Consider the following 24300-nt stretch of genomic DNA (forward strand, 5'->3'; position numbering starts at 1 on the left):
TCTGGAAAGCCAGGCTTCCATTCGGCCTCTTCAGCACGCTCAGACACAAGGATGTCCCTTCCCAGGCACTGTTCTACTACTGCATGAGCCGTCCCTTGCAGAGCTCTGTAGGTCTCATTTGGCCTCAGGATAGCTGGGAGGCCATAATGTAAATAAATGTGTCTTGCAGATCAGGTCTCACTTCTGTCAAGTTTATGCTTTAGTTCCTTTATTTGTACTTCTCCGTGGCTTCCTTCAGCATCCTCTGCAGCCCTAGGACAAGTGACAGCTTGGCATATGGCTCCTGCTCTGTTTACAGAGGACCTGAAGATTTGCTGAGCCAAATATGCTCACCTACGTATTTAATGCTTACTTCCACTCCAATTAGTTCAACTTCAGGAATTTCTCTCTATTTTTAAAATCTGTAACCCTCATTATTTCACAAAAACCTATCAGATCTTAAACACTCCACAAAATCTGAATAAAAGGGAAAGGATTATCTCCTGTCTTCAAAGTGGAAGGAATAAAACACACTTAGAAACAACACGCTTCTCAAAAAATGGGAATATTCCAGATCTGTCCCCTTACAATACAGCCACATTCACTTAAAAACATCAGTTCTACTCAGAAATTAGTTTTTAATTTATCATAAAAAAGCAGACTATGTCCAAATGCCACACGGAAATAAAACAGTATCTGACTTCAGTTTGACCAATTGCTTAAATTTATTCATTATTTTTAAATAATGAAAGACACACAGAGCCACTGGTCAAGAGCTCTCTTTTCCAATTTGATTGAAACCTTCTCGAGTGGAAAATTAAGTTGGCTTTTTTAAAGCTGCTTTACAGTCTTTTTTTGTCTGCAAAATTAGATGTCTATCTCAAGGACAATTGAATTACTCCATTACTGAATGCTCCCCTCAAGTATTTTGAATATTTCAGCTGAAGCACAGAGTGATGCCAGATTTCTCTCCTAAAATTAAATCGTCAATTTACACTTAAGAATTCACTGATCAAACCCTACAAGGTCAGTTGTAAACACACCTTAATTATGCTTTTTGAACATTGCCATGGATGGGCACCCATGAAAACTATCTGCCTGTTATGAAATGAAACTGTTGCATTTTATATTACACAAGCTCTCAACTTACAACTTCAAATTCACATTTTAAAACAAATTAAAAAGTTAGACACGAGAGAATCAGTATAACAAAAAGCTACTGCCGTGCAAATGCAGCCTATAGTGCTCAGATCAAGACAGCAATCTCAGATGCAGAATTCTTTCAGATAATGGAATTCAGGAGCTCAAGCCAAGGATCCTGCTACATTTCAATGACAAGCAGGAAAAAAACTCCACCAACAGTCCTGGGAACTATGGAAAAAGACCTTCTAGAATTGAAAAAGAAAACTACTTCCAGAACTGCTTTGTATTTCTAGACAATTTTTCCAGCGTGAACAAAGCTGATGCCACCATTCATTCCTTTACCTTGCCTTCAAGGTACACCAGCTCGTTAGTACCAAAATGAAGCCTGTGGAGAACTTAACATTGCTTCTTGCCAGTTTTGACTCTGCAGTTCTGAAACAACTCATGTCTTCATCAAGTTACAAAAGTTCCAAGCAAGAGCAAAAGTTGCAAACTCAGCAGCTACTGATGGAGCAGGAAGGATCCAGCCCCAGTCACTGAAAGCCTCAGAACTGGAAGGAGCAAGAGGGACTAAGTACCTTACCCTGGACATTTCTTTGCTTTCAGGCTTATAATTCTAGAGGTACCATTTACAACAGCTGCCCAGCTCTCCATTAGTTTGATAAACGGGAAGTGAATGAATGCCAGTACTAAATTCTGTGGATGCATAAGACATAGCACCTCTTAGAAAAACACTTACTAAAAGTCACAGGCATAGAATAGAGCAGCATGCTGAATGCAAACAAGTAATGGCTACACTTTTCAAAATAGTTTCCTACAATAAAATAATGATAATCTTATAATGATATAAGAACTTAAGATATGTAGAGGATTAATTGTCTAGTTAGAACCATAACCTCCTTCTTCTTTAAAATCCCAGAACACAGGACAGACCATAGCAAGACTACACAGACAAGATACAAAATAACTTAGGCTTTTAAACACTGCTGTTCTGCAAGTGGAAGAAAAACAGAAAAACAGAGAAGAATCAATTGCTGTTAGGTACTAAATGCTCTTGAGAAAGATGTGCACTAACTCCCAGAGCGGCAGGGATGACTCATGTAAACCATATCAATCATGATAACTGAATAAATAAATAACGCTGTTTTTATAATTATAGCAGTAAATAAAACGTCTTCAGCATACTCTGACCCTTGACAGTTGTGCCAGAAATTTCAATTGTGGGGATGTGCTGTACATTGATTGACCTCAAATATAGTCTGATTGAACTATAGCTTATTTTTATAGCTATAATTTTATTTGATATAGATAGGAGTCTTTAAAACAGAAACATATTAAGCTCCATTTAAAACTAGTTGCTGCCCCATCACTCTTTGCAGCTGCTTATCACTCCTTAACATTCTTCTACAGTACATCACATCTGCATGGTCTCATTTGCAGGCCTACAATGATTAACAGAAACTGCACACTGCCTCTGAAAAAAGGCTGGTATGAAGTAAGAAACAATAACCTTTTCCTAAAAAAAAAAAAAAAACCCAACAACTTATAACCACTAGAACAAAAAGATTATGGATAGCACATCCTGTACAAGTACTTTTATACGGTTATACTTCCTCTACCTGCACACAATCAGTACTGGCTTTGAATTTTCAAATTCAAATACACACATTTTACAGAAGGAGCAGGGACCGTTTGACTGCCACAGCTCCTCTTAGGCAGCCTAGAAGGATGAGCTTCAGAACAAAAACAAAAAAAGCACCTCAAAGGAGTTGCTACAGGCAAGTAATTTTCCTTTTCTCCTTTTACAATGTACAATAAAAGCATGAGAGGAGATCTACGCCATATCTAGCCTTGCATATCTCATCTACCATCATTTTGAAAGATGTTCCAGATACTACTTGAACTGCAGATGAATGGAATAAACACACAGAAGAGGACTTGCCCTTAAACAGGAGTTCTCAGTCTGCTGTCCAGAGAAACACTGTATTGGACCAACACGCTTCTGGATCAGTCAGTATAAGAAGACAAGCACTTCTGAATGTTGTCCAGAGCTCAGAGATGTGGTTAACGGTTCAAAGCCAAATTGTTAGCCAGTCACAAACACTCAGTCCTATATTACTCACTGTCTTTATAGATAACATGGATGATGAGACTGAATGAACCTCAACCGAGTTCATGGATGATATCAAACCAGAGGAAAGGCAGATACACCAGAAGGAAGTGCCACCATACAGAGAGACCCCAAAAGGCTGGAAGATGGAGCCAACAAGAACTGCATGGACGTAACAAAGATAAATGTCAAATCCTCCGCTTGGGTTGCAATTATGTCATGTAGCAGTAAAGGGCTGGGAACTGAACAGCCTGGTGAGCTGCTCTGTTGAAGGGGGTTTGGAAGTCCTGGTGGGCAGCGAGCTGAGCAGAGGCATGCAAAATGCCCTGACACCAATGAAGGGAAACTCCTTTGAAATGGCTGCTGCTAATTCCTACCATAGCAAATAAAAAGTACATGAATACAACTGCTTGTACACCAATTTTGGGATTAAATGTTTTACTTTACTGTGTGACTGAAAAATCCCAAATCCTGTTTTGTGGATCAGAATTTGATAGCAATAATCCCATTCATTATTCGAGAATCTGATCTCACAGTATAAAGGAAAAAGGTCGCAATCCCAACAAACAACTGTTCTGATGTAAATGTTATGCTTAAGAGCAGAGAATGTAATGTTAAATTTTCCACCCAGCAGACAGAAGTTCTACACAGGAACAAGATCTGTAACCAGGCACACTGAGGGCGGGCAAAAGCGAAGTAGGGTTCTCTGCAGGTGCTGCTTGGGACTTGCCTAAAAGAAGCGTCACAAATTTGATGAAGAAAGGGTTGTTTTTTCTGCATATGGAATGAATGCAGAACAGTTTGCTCTGAGCTCCTTCTGAAATTATAGCATACACTGTAGCAAACTGTATAGATAAGTGATAACTAACATTTGTCCCAGAATCAGAAATACTTTTACCAGGAGTGCAAGGTGACACTCAGATGCACCATGAGCCTATATGAAGCTCAAAAATAATTCTTTGGTTGAGAAGCTCTAGTATTTCCAATTAGAATGCTCTGAATTCTCATCACCTAATGATTAGCAAGAAACTGAAGCCAAATTATTTGGAATATGACTGACTGCTATCTTGCCTTAAAATGTGAAGTATTAACTTAAGGTTCACCTGAGCTAGTAATGACAGATCACAAACCACCCCACATGGAAATAATTATTGCTACAAAGTCTTTTGATAACACAGAGAAGTCAAAAGCAGAGTCTTGTCTTAGGATTAAGAATCACAGATATGTTTCATAAAGTCTTGACTCAGGTGTCTTGCAAGCCAAGAAAAAACCAAAAAGGCAAGTCTGAATTTGATGTTTAGGCATCATTCAAAGGTATGAGACCTGTCTGGTCTATGTTCAAGCTGTCTAATTCACTGTCCCCTTAACAAATGAAGAAATATCTATTGTAATTTCTCATCAGAGAAGTTCTCTCTCATCTGGCTTTATTATTTCATTATACAATAACATTTTTGCATTCAGCAGCAGAAAAGCAGAAAAGAGACTCTAAGAAGGGATAAGGAAGACAATCCAAGAGACAGCAACAATGAGAGTAAGGCAAGAGAACTCCACCTAAGCTGTTTATTTCCTATTAGGCCACCAAGTTTATAAATGCATGACAGTCTGCCCCTAAATAAGTGTTGAACAGGACAGTAGCAACTGTATAGCAGAAACTCTATAGCAACCTCTCTAATAGCAACCTTATTAGAGAAAGAAGTGGCACTACATCTCTTTTTGTTCTATTCACAGCAGATTTCAGCACTGAAGGTTGCATTTCCAAAGTATTCACTCATGAGCACGCTTACAGTGATGCCTGCAGCTTCCGAGTTCCCAATACCTATATTAAGGAAAGAATGATAGAGATGAATGGAAAAGAATCAAATACAGAGGACAGACAACCTTCTTTCCAGTGGTTCACTTAAAGTCACCCCAAAATCTTTGATTTACTCTATTCAATGATCACTAGTAAGAAATAATCATAACTCTTTCCAAATTTATAAGAATTTGAGATAAAACCCTACAGAATGAAGATAATCGAGTAAGCATCTAAAAGTATGTTCAACATTTACATCTCATAGCTTGAAATCTGAATTGTACTATTAGTAAATAATTAATGTTCTTTGCAAGTTTAGTTCTGCTTATCCTTTGAGGCAAATGAAGCTTTAGTTTATTTGTTCATTTCAACAGATGCTCAATTAAATAAATGGAAAATATTAGGCTTAATGAAGAAGGAAATAATTCCCCAGGAATGAGATATTTCTGCTCATTATTATGTAGCACTCACAGTCATATCCTCCCAACTAACGTGCAAGACCTTAGAATGTCTTAAGTGAGATTTGGAGCATGCCAGTAAGACTGACAATTTGTTAAGAAGAAATGTTATAATCTGTACCTAAATACAAGCTTGAACCCATCAGGCTGTTCAGAAACAGCCATTCCTTGGTGGTGCCCTGCACAGGCCTGTGAGAGCACCAGCTGAAGTGCCACAGAAAGCAACAGGAGGTAGGGCAATTCTCTCCATCTTTTTAGCAGTCTATATTGATTCAGACAGTACTGATGCCAGTGCTAATAACCAAGGGCACTGAACTTGAATGAACCCCTCCAGATGGCTCCGTGAGCTGGAAAGCCTCCGAATTAGTGTGGTTCTGATCTGGTCTGGTCTTCTATGTCCCAAGAATTTAAATAGGAACAGACCAAGGAACAGCTAAGTTCATTACAGCTAGGTTATTTTCTGGGTAAGCAATAAGAGCATTTTCATACACTTAACTTTCGAGTCTGGTTATAAAGACAAAGACTGAAATACAACAAGAACATTTTGGTGCTGCACTGCTATGAGAAAAGTCCAATTAGAACAAATTAGCCATTACTAAATTGGCTGACTGGTCTCTTTAACTAATTAGTACTACATATCATACATTTTTTTTTTAATATTGCTCTGATGACTTTATATTGTTCTTGTACTGAGTGACAGAACTTCTAACAGACAATGAAAAAAAAGCATCTGGCTTGTGTTAGTACTCTCCCAAAATGAAGAGGACATAAGTGTATTGGGACAACCTGTTCATGACAAAAATCAGAGGGCAAGAGAAAGCTTGTTTCATGCTGCTCTGTAAAAAAAGAAAAGCACAGATCATCAGTGCAAGAGGCCTGAACATGTAGGAAGTCTTTGCTGCATCAAGACCATGGAAGTAGAGATAAAGCAGTGCCACTTTCACCCTATATTAGAGAGAGATAAGCTCTTGGTGCTTGCTCACAAGGTACATTCTGTCTTACGCTTCTGGATAGAGTTTCAAAGGGCTGGAAATAATGGACAGGCAAAGGGAAGCAAAGAGGAACTTACACACTGACAGAAACACACTCCTTTCATTCCAGGAGGATCATCCATAATGCCAGCTTTAATTAAAAACTGATTTTGAAGCTTTCTTCAGCTAGGCTGAAAAAAGCAATGGCATAGGAACAAACTTAGTTGTCAGCATCCACCAACCTTTTGAAACAATATCTGGAGGAGAGGGAGGGAAAGAAAAGGAACCATTACACTGTTAATGAAAATCTTTCTGTTCCCAACAAGGAAAAATGTTTCCCTCTCTCCTCTCACAGATTTTTTAAAAAATTATCCAGCTTCCCCAAACCAGAAAATTCCACATTAGAGATAAAATCTGGTAAATAAATTTAAAACAAAGGACGCACAAATGTTTCGGTTATATTTTATTCTAACAAAAGAAAACAATAGAAAACAAGAGTTTCATTTCTTACTTTCTTAAACTGTTAGTTTTAAACGCGAGTCATATTTTTCCACAAACTTCTGAGGATGAACCAGCATTCCATTATCAGACATTCACACTTCATGACAGAGTTTTGAAACTCTGCACCCAGCAGATAGACTTGTATATTAATTAACTGTTGAAAATGAATCGTAATTTAAGGATTTGAATAGTCTAAAAGCATTAGTTGCTTTCCATACAGTTACACTATTGTTTTTCAGACTGCTTGAACATCTCACAGCCCTTTAGAAACAAAAGTATCAACATATAACTTCAGGCACTGACCAATCTTAAGTGTTGTCCCAGTCTTCAAAGGAGTCACAAAAATCAGCCACTGTCTTTAACACTGCAAAGATCTACGTGCCACTGTGTTTATATTCACAAACAAAACCACTGAACCTCAGCAACTGAATAGTATGTACTCATGGCTAACAAGTCGCTCCTCAGCTGGACCCAGTCCCCTTGGGTGTTTTGGTATCTGCAGAAGACGCTGAGTGTCATTAGCTATAGAGTCCATGTAAGAACAGCACAGGACACTAAACATGATGTAAATGGAGATGAGGTGCTACTAGCTAATGCAGCTGCTGTTTTAAAAGCATATATGGCAGCCTTCTGAACAGAAGGCAAATGAAAGAGTCTCCATGTTACAGAAGCATTAAAATTATGCTCTAGCATTTAGTTTTATGACTGCTTTTCCTTTTGGTACCATAATTCAACAAAATTGCAACATTGGACTTTACACTTATTGCAGTTCATTTCTGTAAGTCAACTCAACTATAACCAGGACTGATTTATTTTCAACTTCAGAACAGTACTTCATTTTCACAATACATGATTTAAACAGAATATAAGTGAATACCATACGTCACAGGAAAGAGAAATAAAGAACTAGACAATGGACATAAGGGATAACAAGTTTCAACTGGGCTTCCAAAGAGAAGCAATAGCAGCAGTATAATGAACAAATACAGGCACCAAGTCATTAATGCATTCAGAACTTGAACTTTTGGAAATAGCTTGGGCATCAGACACATCAGCAAGCATGTTAGCTTCTGTAACACTAAAAAAATTATCAACAATCTGAGCATTGCTTAAATAGCTACTTCTTAAAACAACTGTTTTAACACCTGTGCTTCAATGAGCATATTCCTATATCAGCTATTTAACTATACATAGTTAAATCAGCTGCTGGAGATTCATTTAATTAATCCCCTGGAATTCTTTCAGGGTAACGATTTATTTTCAGAAAACAATTGCAATGCTGTAACAGGTTAAGCATTTAAGTATGTCTATTTGGGTCTTAAAAAAAATCAAGTAAAAAATACATATCTTGCTTAACAGTAGTAGTCCAAAAACCAACGACAACAGTGTCATTATATAGTATGTTGGGATGGGCAGAACCATCCTGATCCTTCAAACATAAGCTCACAGTTTCTCTAAGATGTTCTTAAACTGTGGGTTAGTACAGTCCTAACTGCTTCATAGGTTCATAAGGTTGGAAAGGACCTACAAGATCATCTAGTCCAACCATCCTCCTATCACTATCCCTACCCAACTACTACTAAATCAAATCCCTTAGCACCTCATCTAAACGCTTCTTGAACAGCGCTAGGGATGGTGCCTCAACCACCTCCCTAGGCAGGCCATTCCAGTGCCTGACCACTCTTTCAGAAAAAAAATGTTTCCTCAGGTCTAATCTAAATCTTCCCTGGTGCAACTTCTGGCCATTCCCTCTCGTCATAAAGTACTGCTGAGACAATCACTTCTGACTTTGCAGTAGAACACCCTTCATTAACAGCAAGAAAAAGACTTTACTGGGCCTAACTTGATGAATTTTCACAGGAGCAACATAAAGTTGCTAACATGACAAAATAACACTGATAACTTGAAGAAATCACTTAAAAGCAAATGTTCCAAGTTATGCAAAGGCAGGATACAAAAACCTTTCATATTATTAAAAAAAAAATTAAAGTGGTTGGTTCCAAAAAATCCCGTGCCATAAACTCAGCAATTAAAAAAAACATAGAATAGTTAACATACGATATTTAAACAATGCAACCTTAAAAACAACTGCACAAATATCTCCTCCGACTCAGAAACATAGACAAATCACAAGCTATGGCCATCTGTGCTTGCCAGTTAGACACCAGCTGAAAAAATATAAAGCTATGCAAAAGCAACAGTTGCCAAATCCCCACACAGCACTTGTCCATCAAGTCACTGGCAACCAACTACTTGCATTTGTAACATAGATACAGTCTTTGCTTACTAATTGTCTAACGCATGGAAGAGTTAAGGCTGACATTTTACATTATTACAAAGGATGGTCTTTAACACTAAACTAAAAACCAGAAAATGTAAAGCATCATGAAGCAATGACTCTCATGCTTCTAGCAATGGGATCCTAAATATAAACTACTTACCCTTCTGAGTATTGGCAGACTGAGTTGTATTCTGATGCATTTATGTATGAGACAACAATAAGCAGAATCATGTTTATATTTGCAACTGTGGATGGAAAAGAATAGCCGAAACAATAGAAAAAAATTACTTTGACCAGGTTCATTCCATTCAGTACAATAATCCCAGCGGGTTCCCAATAAAATATATAACTCATTTTCCCTATGCAGATGCAGTAACATGGACATTATTATACAAAATAAAATAATATATATATATTTTCTTCCTCCTTAAATGCAGTAATGAAGGCAATATCCCAAAAGACAGATTTTTTTTTTGAAAGTATGGAAAAAGTAAAGCAATATCAGAAATAATTTTAACTGATTGACATTTTGCTGCATTACATTAAAAATACAGCAAATGCACTGGTAAGACCACCTCCTTTAAGGATGCAGTATAGCAGGAAATAACAGAATATGGGCTTCTATATTAGTGTTTTCTTCAATTAGCCTTAAGTTATAACTAATTTGGACATCTTCCAATGTGATGCTCCCAGTGTACAGGAACACCTTATTTCAGTTGCTTGGTAAGAATGAATTGGTATTTAACTATTTTTAGAGTTTAAATATAATTTATATGGAATGTTAAAATCTGAAAATTCTTCAGAATAAGTAAAATCTAAAACAGAGTATTTGCTAAATATGAATATGTGAATTTAAAAGATGGCTCACACCATCAGCAAAGAAACGGAAGGGGAAAAAAAACCACAATATACACTGCAGCGAAAAACTGTCACGGGAAGGAATAGAAAAGATGTGAAAGACGGCTGTGCTGGTTTCCAGCTGTCCACAGTCAGTATTTGACCACATCAGCCCATTGCCACTTGAGATGACAGCTCTTATGCAACCAGATAAGAAAAAAATGCACCCAGAAGCAAAATTCTAATGATGTTTTTGGTGAATTGACTGCTGACCACTACTGTGAAACATAGGAAATATATGCTTAGCAGTAACAAACATGGCCTAAAAGACTGAGCACAGCGTTGGAAAGTTACATAATTTTTCACATTTGGATAATAACACAGGCAGAGTCACAGATGTGCAACGAGAAGACTAATTTCCTCATAAGCACTGTGTTTTTTGGAAGGATAACAAAATGATTGACTTCTCCCTGAAGACAAGATACATCTATAATGTTAGCAATAAGCATCCCTAGAAAAGACTGTAAGAAAAATGAAAAACATTGATCTACCAAACGTTATATAAACAAGTTCCTCAAATCTATTTAATGGAGATGTAATTATGACCAGCTTCATCATTCACTGAACACTGTTCATTTTTCAGATAGAATAAGGAGAGGCTCTGTTGGATAGAACTGCTGAAAACAAGCCAAGCAATACTACATCTACATCCACATAGCCTTCAATCCAATCGTTCTTTACACTGAAATATTTGACTTTGTAAACTTCTATTTTTATTCTTAATGTATTAAATATTTTAAAAGAAATCAAAGCACGTAACACTTGACCACCTTTATTGCATATGAGATGGTAGTACTCAAACCACTCTAAGGTCCTCCTTGGGAAGTATTAACCTCTTATGACCAATTGAATTGAAAGTCACATCACTGGGGTTTAAGCAACCAGTTCCCCTTGCTCAGACGGGAGTAGCTGCAATCCTGAGCAACCCATCCACACTGAAGCTGGCTCTGCTGTGAGGGGGGTTAAACCAGGCTACATCTAAAGGTCTCAACTAACTTAAAACATTCTACCATTCCATGAATTCAAGGTAGGTTATTTTAATTTTGCTTTATTCTTAACATTGAATAGAACGTTAACTTCAAAAAGTTACAAAAACTTTAAATGTGGGGTATACCATGAGTGCTATGCATAAAAATGGCAGACATTAGATTTGTTGGTGTTTGTTAAAAAGCTCAAAATTACAACATCACCACAAAAGAACTCTATGTAGATGAACATGCAGGGTGCTGGTGGAAACCTTAACACTTTAAAAGATAGAAAGGACTCAACCTTTGTCCAGCTAATATACAAAAACTATTTGCATGAAGGAATCATTCTGGCCTCCTGGCAGATCCAACACAAACTATGGGCAGACCAGCTCTGCCTTTGCAGGTACAACCAAACACATAACATAGTATTCTACATTTCTAGCTCCAATCTTGGGAATACTGTGGCATCTTCTCTCACTTCCTCAACTACAAGTTAGATCACAAAACAACTCTTTTGTTTTAAGTCCATGGAGGATGCTGTAGACTACTATTCCACCCTAGTATCAAAATAAGAACCTGAAATGCCTCTTTTTCTCACTGGTAAAGCATGCTAGTCAGCCCATTTCTCCACACTGTCAAAGCCTCCCTGAAAAGAAGTCCTCTGTTTCAATTCACTAACTGCTCTCCCTAACTTCAGTGGTGAACTTGCTCAAGGCACACTCCTTCCTGATCTCCAGTTCATTAATAAGAACATCAAACAGTACTTGTGACAGTTTCAGTATCTGAAAAATGCTACTGGACACCAGATGGCTTTTGTATTATCACTCTGAGCACAGCAGTCACAACAGTTGTCTAACTTCCCTTGCTGCCAACTCACCCAAGACATCCACATACATTTTGGTTACAGTAAGTTTATCGCATCGTAAGCTTTCCTAAAGTCAAGATAAACAACATCCAACGTTCTTTTGTGTGTACATCTAGTCACTCATCTCATTGTAGAAGACAATTAATTTGCATCTGATAACTATCACCCTTATGTACCCCAAACCAGCTTCCAGATCTTCTCCACAATCTTCCCAAACACCGCAGTTAGGCTGACCTTCCTATGGCTCCCCTCATCCTCCTTGACCTTCTTGAAGATGGGTTTGATGCCTGTTTGTTTTCTCTGCTCCTTTGGAATCTCCTAATCACCATGAACTTTAAAAGATGACAGGGAATAGCCTCCTAATGATAGCAGACGGCTCCTGCCAGGATGCTTGGATACATCACACTCAGTCCCATAAATTTCTGTGCATGAGATTTGCTTAAGCAGATCCCAGCTTGACTTTCTGTACTGTACACAATGCTTCATTCGCTCCAACTGCCATTATACTTGGGGACCTGGGAAGTCCAAGAACATTCCTAATCATTAAAGAAACAGAAAAGTCCTTGAGAATTGCTTCCATGTCCTTTTGTAACCAGATCATTTGTCAAGATTACAATGAATTCTAAGCCTTTTCACAGGTTTTGCCTTTCACTTCAGCTTAGTACTGCATGCATATAGCCACACATTCTTTCCACACACAATAATGAAGTTATTGAGTGACACAGACCCCTTAAAGATTCTGCTTGACAGACCACCTACTTTGAGATTAAGCCATTAAAACAAAAACAATCCTAAGAACAATCTTTCATTTAGCCATAACCACCTAATGATTATTATAACTAGATGAAACCTTTAGTTTGCTTCTAAGATGACAGCAGCGTCAAGAATCTTAACACCATACTGACTTTCACCAAGGAATTCTGTATGAATCAGCCCTAGCTACCTAAAGGCACTCTCAAACCCACAATTGCACAGATCCCCAGGGACGTTATTATTACATTTAGACTAAATAACAACTCATTTAGACAAGCTTGTTTCTTTTAAAAAGGAATCTTTTCAACTACTTGATTATAAGCAGTCTTGCTGCTCATGGCAGCCTTGGTTACAGTGCATTTATCAAGCTTCATTGTAGTTTCCAGAGGGCTAGAGTTGGGAGGAAACAGCTGTTTCTCAAAATCATTAATACTGATTAGAATCCTATGAGAAGAAAAAACAAACAAACCAAACCAACCAAACAAAAAATAGAAGAATGTAGTAGTCAGACAACAGGTAATACTGCTTATAGGATCTTAATACTCAACGCAGTTCACTCTTCTCTAACACTTGATACATACTGAACTTCAAATTCTAATTAATTAACTTAAAAGACTACCATATCTAGAGTATAAAGCTTTAAAGATGTAGAGAGATCGAGGCAGCTAAGGACAGGCATGGGGAGAATTTGCATCTAAAGAGGCTTTGTCCAGACTTCTCCACGTAGCTAATGGAAGAAAAACTTATAAGAAGCATTTGTCATTTCTGGTTTGTGCTGATGCTACTAGAAAGGAGCTGTAGCTGGCTGCATATTTTCCCTCAGCAGGACTTCTGCACTTCACAGCAGTGCATATTTTAATTTTCTCCTGCACTATAACATTTAATCTATATGCTAAACAAAGAAGAAGAGCTTATTAGAACATGATTGAAAGGAGTTGAAGAGAGCATTTGTTGGAAAAAAACATTAATTACTGATTTACTTTGAGTGTCTATGTACTGCTTATATTACCTTGATTCTTGTAAATTCAACTTTTTTCATCCTAAGAGGAAAAAGAATATGTATTGCCAAAAAATTTACTCCGCTGTAAACTATTTCTGTTGTACTTATGTAGAATACATAAATAGAGCTTTTTCTCTCTACTTTACACTTTTTTATTTTTAAAGAAAAATGTGACAAAAGCCTATATCAGAGTTTCAGATCAAAAACTGATTTAAAGACAGAAATAGTACAAAAGAGAATAGAATGATGCACAATAAGATCTGAATATATTTGCTCATACTTACTTTCTCATGAATTAGGAAGATATCTTTAGAACATACAGGTGATGTGTAAACATGACTTTATTACTAACCATCACAAGATTATCAACTTTTTCAAGTTGACAAATGACATGAAACTGATAAAGAATTTGCAAGGTTACATCCTTGGCAACAAGGCAATCAGCTTTTCAGCTACAGATCAGCAGTTTAAATTCTGCTCAAGCTAAGCAAGGAAGAATAGACACTCCTTGCGATGTGATGACATTGAACCAGTTACAAAAGGCAACTTACAGTTTTCATTTTACAACAAATGAAGTTTGGGTTTTTCTTTTTTTTTTTTTTAATAAATTATAAAATTGTTCTAACAAGTCAAACTGATATTCTCCTTTTGTTTATATTACTCTTACATTAATTCATACGATGTGGCATGTCTGGGTCTGAATGACCACAGAACAAATCCCCCAGGCACAGCAAGTTTGTGAGACAGCTCTGTAAGGAGCAGAGCAGACAAAAGGGAAGAACCAATTGTATGAATTTCACACCCAGTATGCAACACTTGACAGACATGCATGATTGTGACAGACTTCTATTACTGTTATTTTTCTTTGTTTTTACACATTGCTGAATCACGAGGGAAAAGTGGGCTCACAAAAGGCACTGATATTGTTCACCAAATTCCAAGCTATTTGTCTATGAACCTTGCTTCTTTTCTTTCCTTTGTTAATTTAAATGCAAAATTTAATTCATAGAATATATTCAAAGGAATGAAGAAAAAAGAGGAAACATCACCTTTTGAAGAGCTTGTATCAAGAATTCTGTTCTCTCAAAAACACACCAACCCACGCTAGCTGTCATAACATACTACTGAACATATGAAGACAAGGTGTACTTATTATTTTTATGGAGCATTGCTTGCAATAGTAGATATTTCTCCTAAATAACTTTTAAATGAAAATATATATTCTCAATGTTAAGTCAGCTACCTGACTTCAGCAATATAAGTAGCTTTAGAAACATTTAAACAATTTTCTCTTGCTTTGTAGATGGACACAGAAGATTTCTTCCCATAGAAGAGCAAGTGCAAGGACAAGTAAAACCTTCAGAAAGCAAACCAAGGATAGAGGAATAATCATTTCTGCTAATCTATGCCCTATCAGGAAAGTCAGCTGTGAGTAAACCCTTTTGCATCTTATTCTATTTATTGTAATACCTATTTTATCAATATCTACACAAACACAACCTCAGAATTCCATCTACTGCACCTCTTCAGCTCCACTGGTCTTGTTTCTTTAGCTCAGGATTTTAGTTTTATATATACACTGTAATTTTGCCATAGCAATAGGCTTTTCATCAAATGCATTCCCCCCTCCCCCGGAAATATCACTACATCATCCTTTTAAAAATATTATCTCGAATTGTGGAGAGTTGAAGTTTCTTCAAGCTTTCAGGTTTAGGAGTATGGTCCAAGAGACCACCTTCTGTTTGTTTCATGATGATGCAACAAGTTGTGGTTATTACATTTGTGGGCTGTGCTTGGTGTTTGGTTTCCGGACTCTCACAGACTTTTGCTCAGCTCATAACTGCTGAATGTGTTATTCCTGGAAGCTTTTGGTGGTCTCCTATGGAAGAGGCGAAAGCAGAAATAAACAGTCCATCTTTCTAAGACACCAAGAACTCTAAGAAATCTAAGCATTTTTAAATTTAATTCTTTATTGACTTTACAACACAAAATGTCAGACTCAGAAAGTAATGTAAAAAATGAAGATTAAGATTTCTTTTCAGAAATGGGAAAATCAGAACCATCAAAAAAATACGACAGGCCAGCACTTTGTAGGCAGCGTGCAACTATTTCATCGTGATAAATTTCAAGATCTATTTGCTTTATGTTTCAACATAACAGTGAAAAGACTGCAATTATCTGATGAATTTTACTGAACTGAGGTATACTTACCAACACAACTTAGCAAATTTGAAGTTTCACATTAGCTAGTACTAGTAAATAAGTGATCAAAAAATGAATACATAGAAGTACACTTAACTCTCTTGTTATGGGCAGAGATTTTAGACAGCATTTTCAAGTCCTTAATTAGGATTCCCAACAATTGCATTTCTAGTACATAATTTTATAGTCTAAATAAGCTATAGCAACAACAAAGTTGGACCTACTTCAGAAGCCTTATTCTTTTATGTCATTAGATTTTCACTATCATAAACAGTAAGATGCTACAGGAACCACTCAAACTGCAGTTAATATCTCTGTATACAAATACTTAAATAAAACTATTTGTTAGGATATTTCCTTGGGGTGGGGAAATGGGGAAGAGACAAAACAGGCAAAAAGCCACAACCAAAAAAACACCAAAAAAACCCCAAAACAAACCAACCAACCAAAACACTCCAAAACAACCATATAACCATTCAGAGGTCTTAGCAAAACCTACATACATCAAAAAGTCTGATCTATCTCCCTTGAAATAACAGATGTATTTAGCTGAAAGCCCTTCAAGAATGTGTGTTGGTGCTCATGCTTATTTCCAAATCAGCATAAACAAACAAGCTCGTCTAGACACTGTTATAACCAAGGGAAACAAACGTTGCAGTCACCTCTGTTTTGCTATTGCAACACTCCTACTAAGAAAATAAGCAGCTGGAAAACCGACAAGGGGAGGTCTAGTGTCAGAATAAAGGAAAACTTTGATTGAGGAAAAGAACAAGCTTGTCCTTTCTTTACTGCAGAGCTTTCTTTTTACACACGAGCAGCAAGAAAATATTTTAAATTGCCTTTTCAAAATGCAATTTCTTTTTTCATAGTGTTTAACACTGTGCTGTAAAATTTCTTAATCTTTGCAAAATTCACTGGGCATCTTGGATTGAAGTTCAATGTCCTCTAAATCAGGTATAGAACAAAGGTTATTTTCAAGTGATATTCATCTGTATTGTGAGAACAAAGAAAACATTTCTTCAAGCTCATCCTACCTTGAGTCACTACTGTAGGGCAGACAGCTAATTTAGAACTTTGTATAAAGGAGCAATTTAAGATGAATAACTAAGCCCAGTATTGAAAGCTAGAATTGATCCCTGGAGTGAAGGAAATGGGGCTCAAACCCAGGAAATAGAAAAATGGAGAACACGCCTAGAAAAAGAAGGAATCCTAGAATCCTAGCACCACTGACTAAAAAGAGAGCTCAAGGTCAGTACTCCAAGTCCTATTTTTATAGGGGTCCTATAAACTCCTGAAGAACACAATGGAGAAAACCTAACTTTTCTCCCCTTGTTTTCTTAAAAAAGAGACAAAAATAACCAAAGAAAAACTGTATGGAGTGGTTAGTATTTACCCAACAGAACCACTAAGCTATATTTAAAAAAAAATCATGAAGTAAAACTAGTCATTCAATTCCTTGCTATTACAGGAAGCATGTGTGTCCTGAATACAGTTTCACAAGATTACCCTTCGGCCTGATCTTTAATTGAAGTTTGTGCATCACCCTAATAACAATAAATTATACAAAACACATTTACATCTCAAATATATACAAATGATAAAATGCAGAGATATCCACTGTTCTGAACTAAAACAAAGTCCCTCTCTCACATCTAGGCAATTTCTGCCTTATCTACCTTTACAATTAGACACTTTCTCCCCAGGGTAATTTTCAGTCCTTGCATCCGTGACACAAAAAACAAACAAACACCAGTATCTGATTTTCTGTGACACAAAAATCAGTTCTTAAGCTTACTCCTGTTCATAATCAAAGTACACACAGACAAATCTCCTATTATTTGCATTTAGAATTGACAGAGATGCAAAAGTGAGTACTAAAGCTTACACAAGATTAAGAGGAACCAAAAGCATGAGTTCAGAAGGACCTGGGAGGAGAAATAGCTTAATTACACGTAAGAAGAGTACCTAGGGATGAGGCAGGATCCTCACAGGTTTGTGAAGATCTTAAGGTGCAAGAAAACTGCTTCCCCCAAGTAAATCATCTTAAAAGCTCTTTTCTTTGTGCACATTTTCATAGTTTCACTGCACGCTCCTGCTTCTTTATAAACAAAGAGATAAGGCAGTTTGAGCTCAGATCTGATGAGCTAAAGCTCACTCATACCTTTGTTAGACAGTCTGAATGAAGAAATTAGCACTTTCTGAAATGGTTGAATACCATTTCTTGTTTTAAGAGAAAAGCAGAGTAAGGAAATGCAGACTGAAAAGGAAATTTTCCTGCCAGGAGTCTGTATAATCGTTTTTGTTCAAGTTATTGAAGGCAGACAGATGATGAACAACATGAATAGTTCTGCACCTGAAGGCAAAAGAAGACACATTAGTAGGCCAGGTCTTTCACAAAATATAAGGTTTCAGTGTATTTAATTTGTTTTCTGTGATGAAAAGCTCTTAATAACCAGTAAGACACTGGCTTTTTTTTTTTTTCCTCCTTGAGTAAATTGGAAGGGATTTTAAAAGGCTGTGTTTTATAAATACAATCTATATGTTAAGTTCTTCTGGGGGCTTTAAATTAAAGCTTTAATCACTGTGGCACATAAGCAAAACCTGAAATAATTAAGTCTTAAATTTAAAACACACACAAAACAACTAAATAGAAAACCAAACAAACTAAGAAAAACTGATCAACAGCTTTCTCTGAGAAATCAAAAATTTCTTAGTCTGAAGAGGCCAGAGATGAGGATGTTAAGTCTTTCTCTGCTCCAAAGACAATAAGATGTATGACAGCAAACAGCCAACACTCTCAGACTCTCAAGCAATGCTGTTTTAATGACACATTCTCATCTTCAGTGACCAGAAGACAAAATCTGCAATTATTTCTTTTTACTATTCAATTTGTGAAGATGACTTGTCAGATTTGTTATACTACCTGTATTATTTGTCCACTGAGTGCCATCAGAGCTTCCCAAACCTACTTCACTGCCCCATCTGCTCAGTGATTCACTGGAACATATCAAAAGCATTCACTGCAGTCATACTGCCTCATCTGTGCTCAGACAGCACAGACAGGCTTAATTACATTTTAATTACAGCAGGCAGTTCCTTATTTCTTAAGACTGTTCAACAATTACTGAGTTTTTTTGAGCACTACAGCAAGAATGCATTACAAACATATACAGAACTTTTGGAACTCAGGAGAACAAATAATGTATTTCTAACATTACAAGTGAAATCCTAGACCAACTCACAGAATTTACTAATTAGTTTCTTCACTTCCCCCACCAAGAAAAGCGTACAGCTACAGAGAATACCCTTTCTATTCCCTTTCAATATTGTAAATTGGACTCTTCTATAAAACTTGCTGTTGATGGTCCTGCATCTCTTATTTTAACCAGTTTTAATAGCTGTGAGGTTCAATGCTTTGCAAAAGAACGTGGCAACAATGCTTCTGTCACTGCAAGAATATAAGAGTCTGCCTCTAACATAATTATATACATATATATAAATAAAGCCATACACTAAATATAAAATAGTTACGAAAATGAAAATATATTTTTTAAATTGACAAAATCCTCAGCCATTTTCTTGTTGGGGACTCAGATTCCTTTCAATTTTCATTCTGAAACTAGCAAACTACTGTGTACATATCTGGAAGGTGATCAAAACATTACAACACCCTGATAAGAAAGCAAGATCCCAAGCTGCTAAATACATAAAATTAACAAACTCAACCACCACAAACAGTATCCTCTTTAACGTTACATGAGATTTCCAAGCAAACTGATACACACGGACAGGCACACTTAGTATCCACATGTATAAATCAACACATCCAACCACCAACCTTTTCTTTTGCAGGATCAGATGTGTACCTACATAATCTCAGGCAATCAACAATATTCCAGAATCCCTTAGGCAAGGCACACAACATACCTGATTGATTTCTGAGTTCATTGTGTTTTGGGGGCACTGATCAACTTCATAGCATGCATATATATATTTCCATAAGCGGCACAAACCTCCCTTCTACCACAGCCAACCCTGCTTTCCTCAGCAAGCTGCTCTGACATGAACCTTTCCTGGGTTCTGACAAACGCTTTTCTTGAGCCAAGATAATCAGTTCAGGTTCTAAATAAAGAAATAGCTTGTTTCAGGAGACTGCAGTTCTATAAGAGCTCACAGAGACCATTTTAATTTAAGGGAAACAGACAACTATCAATGCTGGGTTGATATCCAGCACATTTATCTTGTGGTAAAGGACAGTGAATGACTACAGGTTCAGAAAAGGGAGCACGTAATTTGCCACATTTGACTTCATGGCTCACTTGCTTTTGTGGGTTTGTAACAGACAGAACGATGTATGCTGTAACTACACCAAATTTTTGTTATGAAGCAATCTCAGAAAGTCAGCAGGTACACACGAATGTTGATGCATCTCTACCAAGAGCTTATTCTATTTTTCAGATGACGTCCTGGGTAAGGCTTCTCTGCCAGGCTGGAGCACTCTTAGCACCACTCAATCAAGGTATGATTCACACTGCAGCTTCTCATTTCCAAAAACACTACAAGAAGACTCCAAGGAAACTTCCACTGCAAAGAATGCATTTGTGATAGACTTCTCTACAAAATATCCACGCAGGGAGACAGCAGCATATTAAGATGTCAAGAAAAACAAAGCTCACACAAAACCAAACTTCACAGCTAGTAGTCAACACTATGATCAGAAAATCACCACACTGATTGCTTTCCAGAAAGATCACACTGCTTAACACACACAGTCTTGCCATTACTTTTAGATTCTTAGGTCTATTTTCCTCTAAGTGCCATTTTAGAATAATAACAGTGTACCTACCATCTCCACTGCACCTTGCAGACTCCATCACTGGCCTTCCTACTCATTCCATGCTTATTATAATGTTTTATATTTTAAGTTCAGATTTTCCTAGAAGAAGCATCAAGGTACCTGCAGTATTGCAATGCAACACATATTTCAACATATTTTTCCAGCAACTTAAACAGCTTTCTGTGATTAGAATCAAAAGTTTTTGGATGCTTGTTGCTGTGGTTTGCAGGAAATATTCATGGAAGCCAGGCAGTTTTGGGACACATACTGACCACGAATGTGAATGTGTCTATCCCTGAAGAAAAGAAAAGCAGCTGCAGGAATAACTCCTGCTTCCATTCTCTGCTAACACAGTTCCTTCTTTTCTGTCTTTAGCAGTGACAGTTGTCAATGGAAGACTGAGACCCAGTCTCCACAGTACAACACATTTAATTACACTATTCATGCATTAAGAAAAAAGAAAGAAAAAAAGGTTAAAGAGTGTAGAGAATGCCAGTGAAATCTGAAAAGCTAACAGTGCTTTTACAGTCTCTCGTTATGTAAAGCATGTATAGATTTAAAGAGCTGCAATGATTTTAACCACAAGGGATGCCTACAACCATAGGATATGAAAGTCTTCAGAGTTATATATATGAGAACATCCTTAAGGTTCAGCCTGAAAAGGCTAGGAAAACAGTAACGACAGTGTACCTGAAGTGTAAAATAAGTTAGTAAAAATGCATACATGCCTTTTCTCAAAGTAAGCAAGAATTTAAAAGAGCACGACCAGCACATTAAGGAAGGTGATCCCCTCTACTCTGCCCTGGTGAGGTAACACCTGGAGTCCAGTTCAGGGTCTCTCCATTCAAAACTCAGAGAGTCCAGCAGAAATGGATTAGGGCCTAGAGCACCTCCCTTGTGAGGAAGGACTAAGAGGTCTGCAACAGTTCAGCATAGAGAAGACTGAGCAGGGGATCTTATTAAGAAGTAACTAAAGCGGGGCTAGGCTCTTCTCAGTTGTGTGCAGCAATGAAACAAGGGGTAGTGGGCAAAAACCAGAATATGGGAAATTTCATACAAATATGAAGAAAAGCTTCTTTACTGTGAGGGTGACAGAAACTAGAACAGGCTGCTCAGAGAGACCGCTGGTCTCCTTCTCTGGAGATATGAGATATCTATAGGGAACCTGCTTTAGCCAGGGGTTGGACTCAGTCTCCAGATGTGCCTTCCAACCCCTGCAATTCTGTGACATGGTTTCCTTTCTGAGCCTTGACTTCTAGTTCACTTTTCAGTAACTGTCAGTAACTTTCTGTGTTAACACCAGGCCAACACAAACAGAAAAGCTGATGATAAATCACTCATTGCGGTTTAAAATATTAGCAAATTTACTCCCGTTATTTTCTCTGTGAACATTTCTTTGCAGAAAGATCAGCCAGCCTGCGTGCTACCGAGTGTGCACTGCTGCTGCCACTGCCCGGCGTGTGCCGGAAGGTGCCTCTCCTGGCCATGGCCGGGGATGGGCTGGAAAACCTCACAGATCTCTTCCAAACCAAAACATTGCACGGTTCTTCCGGCGCTTAAGCACTGCGGGGCCTTCAAGCATTCCCCAACAGCTCCAGGTGTTACCTCACCAGGGCAGAGTAGAGGAGATCACCTTCCTTAATGTGCTGGTTGTTCCTGTTCCAACAGCTTCACCTACAAGAGTGTACCCCTGCGCTTTTGGAACACTCTTTCAAAAGAAACAAATAAAAGAGTTACACAAAGTTTTAGGTTAAGGTAGTATGACACTACACAGCTCAGCTACACACCCCTCTCCATCCGCTACACTAGCGAGCCAACCACGCTCTCTCTCAGCCGGATCTTCACGCTGCCTCTCCCAGACTCCAGCCAATGCGTACGTGAGTTAGTAGCGTTACAAAGCTCTTTCACACACCAACAACCGCCCGAAGGAACCAGACGGTGCCTGATGACAGAGCACTCATTTTCACCTGATTTTCCTACCACAGCCGCCGCTCATCTTTGGCCATCCCCGTCCACAGCGGCGCTTCCCTGCAGGCTCCTCCGGGCGCCCAGCGCCCGCCCCGCGGCACAGCGCCGGCGGCAGCTCTAATCCCGGGCCCTAAGAGGCATTAGCGCCGCGCTGAGGAGCAGCTGCCGTTTCTATAAACTTCCTTCAAGGTTTACAGGGAGTTGCCCGGGCTTAAGAGGCAAACGGGAGGGCGCCTCGGTCAGCCCTCCTCCCGGTCCCGCCGAACCAAGGCGAGCCCGCGGCGGGGGCCGGGCGCGCGCAGGGAAGGCGGCACAAAGCGCATCCTCCGCGGCTTTTGTTCGCGCTTGTCCCGCAGCCCCGCTCCGCCGCCCGGCACCGCCGTACCCCCCCGCCCCCGCCGCGCCGCAGCCGCCTCCCACCTTGGCTTTGCCAGCCTCCAGCTTCTTCAGCCGCTCCTCGTCCTCCATGGCGCCTGTGCGCGGAGAGCAGAGCGTTTCGGGCGGCGGCAGGCGGGCACACCCCCCTCAGCCGAGGCGCACGCAGCTCGCTGCGCTGTCCTGTCCTGTCCCGTCTCAAAGCGACGACAGCTGCCGTGGCGGGGACACCGGCGCCGCCATCTTCATCTCCACGTAAACACGCGGCCGGGGAAAGTGACGTGGCTGCCAGCTCCTCCTCCCGCCGCCATCCCTCCCCTCCCCGCCCCGTCCCAGCCGCAGCGCCCCCGCTCCTTGCCAGGCCCGGCCCGGCTCAGCCCTGTCCCGCCGAGGCCCACCCTGGACCCCACAGCCCCGAGCCCGGCTGCGGGCACGGCTACGGGGACAGCCGCGGGAGCCGCTTGGGGGAGAGCGGAGGGGGCGGCGGAGCGGCACACCCCTTCCACACCCCTGCTCGGGGCGGGGGGCTGCCTCTCGCACAAAGGAACGGCGTTGGGAAGAGCCTGCTGCTCGGCGTTTGTGCTAACGCGAACCGCTGCTTTCTGCCGTCTCGCAGTCCGCCCTGCAACGCAATGCTCCAAAAAACTGCTCTTTGGGCAGTTTCCATTCTCTAAGCGTTTTCTTGTTCCTACCTGCGGCTCAGCTTCGCGTAGCGTGGATCCGAGCAGGGATAGGAACGAGCTTTTTGTCATACTGCACGAGGCTGACAACAAAGGATGCGCAGTACCCCTGCTGAATCACACTCCTCGTGCCGAAGGAGCTTAAACAGTTGTGTTAAAATCACAATGGGGAGTTTGACACGCAGCTGTTAAGTGCTAATAGGATTTCTATACCCCATCATTCGATACAAAGCCACAGTCTTTGTATTGCTTAATTATTACTTAATATCGTCTCCTAAATGTGCGACTTGCATAACTGATAGCAAATTTGAATTGCATGCTCGCAACGTGCTTTTTCTTTCGGTTGCTCATAAAGTCAGTTCCATTTCTGGTGCTCTGATGAATGGCTCCGGCTCACACATTCCTGCCGAGCCTTTTTTGGTTGGTGTGTTAACAGCTGCAAGGGAGCAAACACACACGTCCTTCTGTATTTAGAATAATTCTGCTGTATTACATGCAAAATCAAAGATCTTTCTGAATG

The 24300-nt window shown here is 39.2% G+C and overlaps 1 protein-coding gene across 5 annotated transcripts in view; it reads right to left on the minus strand.

The window, feature by feature from the left end:
- AKAP9 (A-kinase anchoring protein 9) overlaps positions 1-23381 on the minus strand; it is a 98885-nt gene extending 75504 nt beyond the window's left edge. For all 5 annotated transcript variants that reach the window (XM_065731248.1, XM_065731247.1, XM_065731245.1 and 2 more), the window contains exon 1: positions 23146-23381. In XM_065731248.1, the coding sequence (XP_065587320.1) occupies positions 23146-23193 (48 nt within the window). In that variant the 5' untranslated portion in view covers positions 23194-23381. The remainder of the gene's footprint in view (positions 1-23145) is intronic.
- Between the last annotated feature and the right edge of the window lie 919 nt (positions 23382-24300).

Source organism: Cyrtonyx montezumae, unplaced genomic scaffold, assembly GCF_038088225.1.
Source record: "Cyrtonyx montezumae isolate F1298 unplaced genomic scaffold, pur_monq_1.0 scaffold_14, whole genome shotgun sequence".
In the NCBI taxonomy this organism is placed as follows: Eukaryota; Metazoa; Chordata; class Aves; order Galliformes; family Odontophoridae; genus Cyrtonyx; species Cyrtonyx montezumae.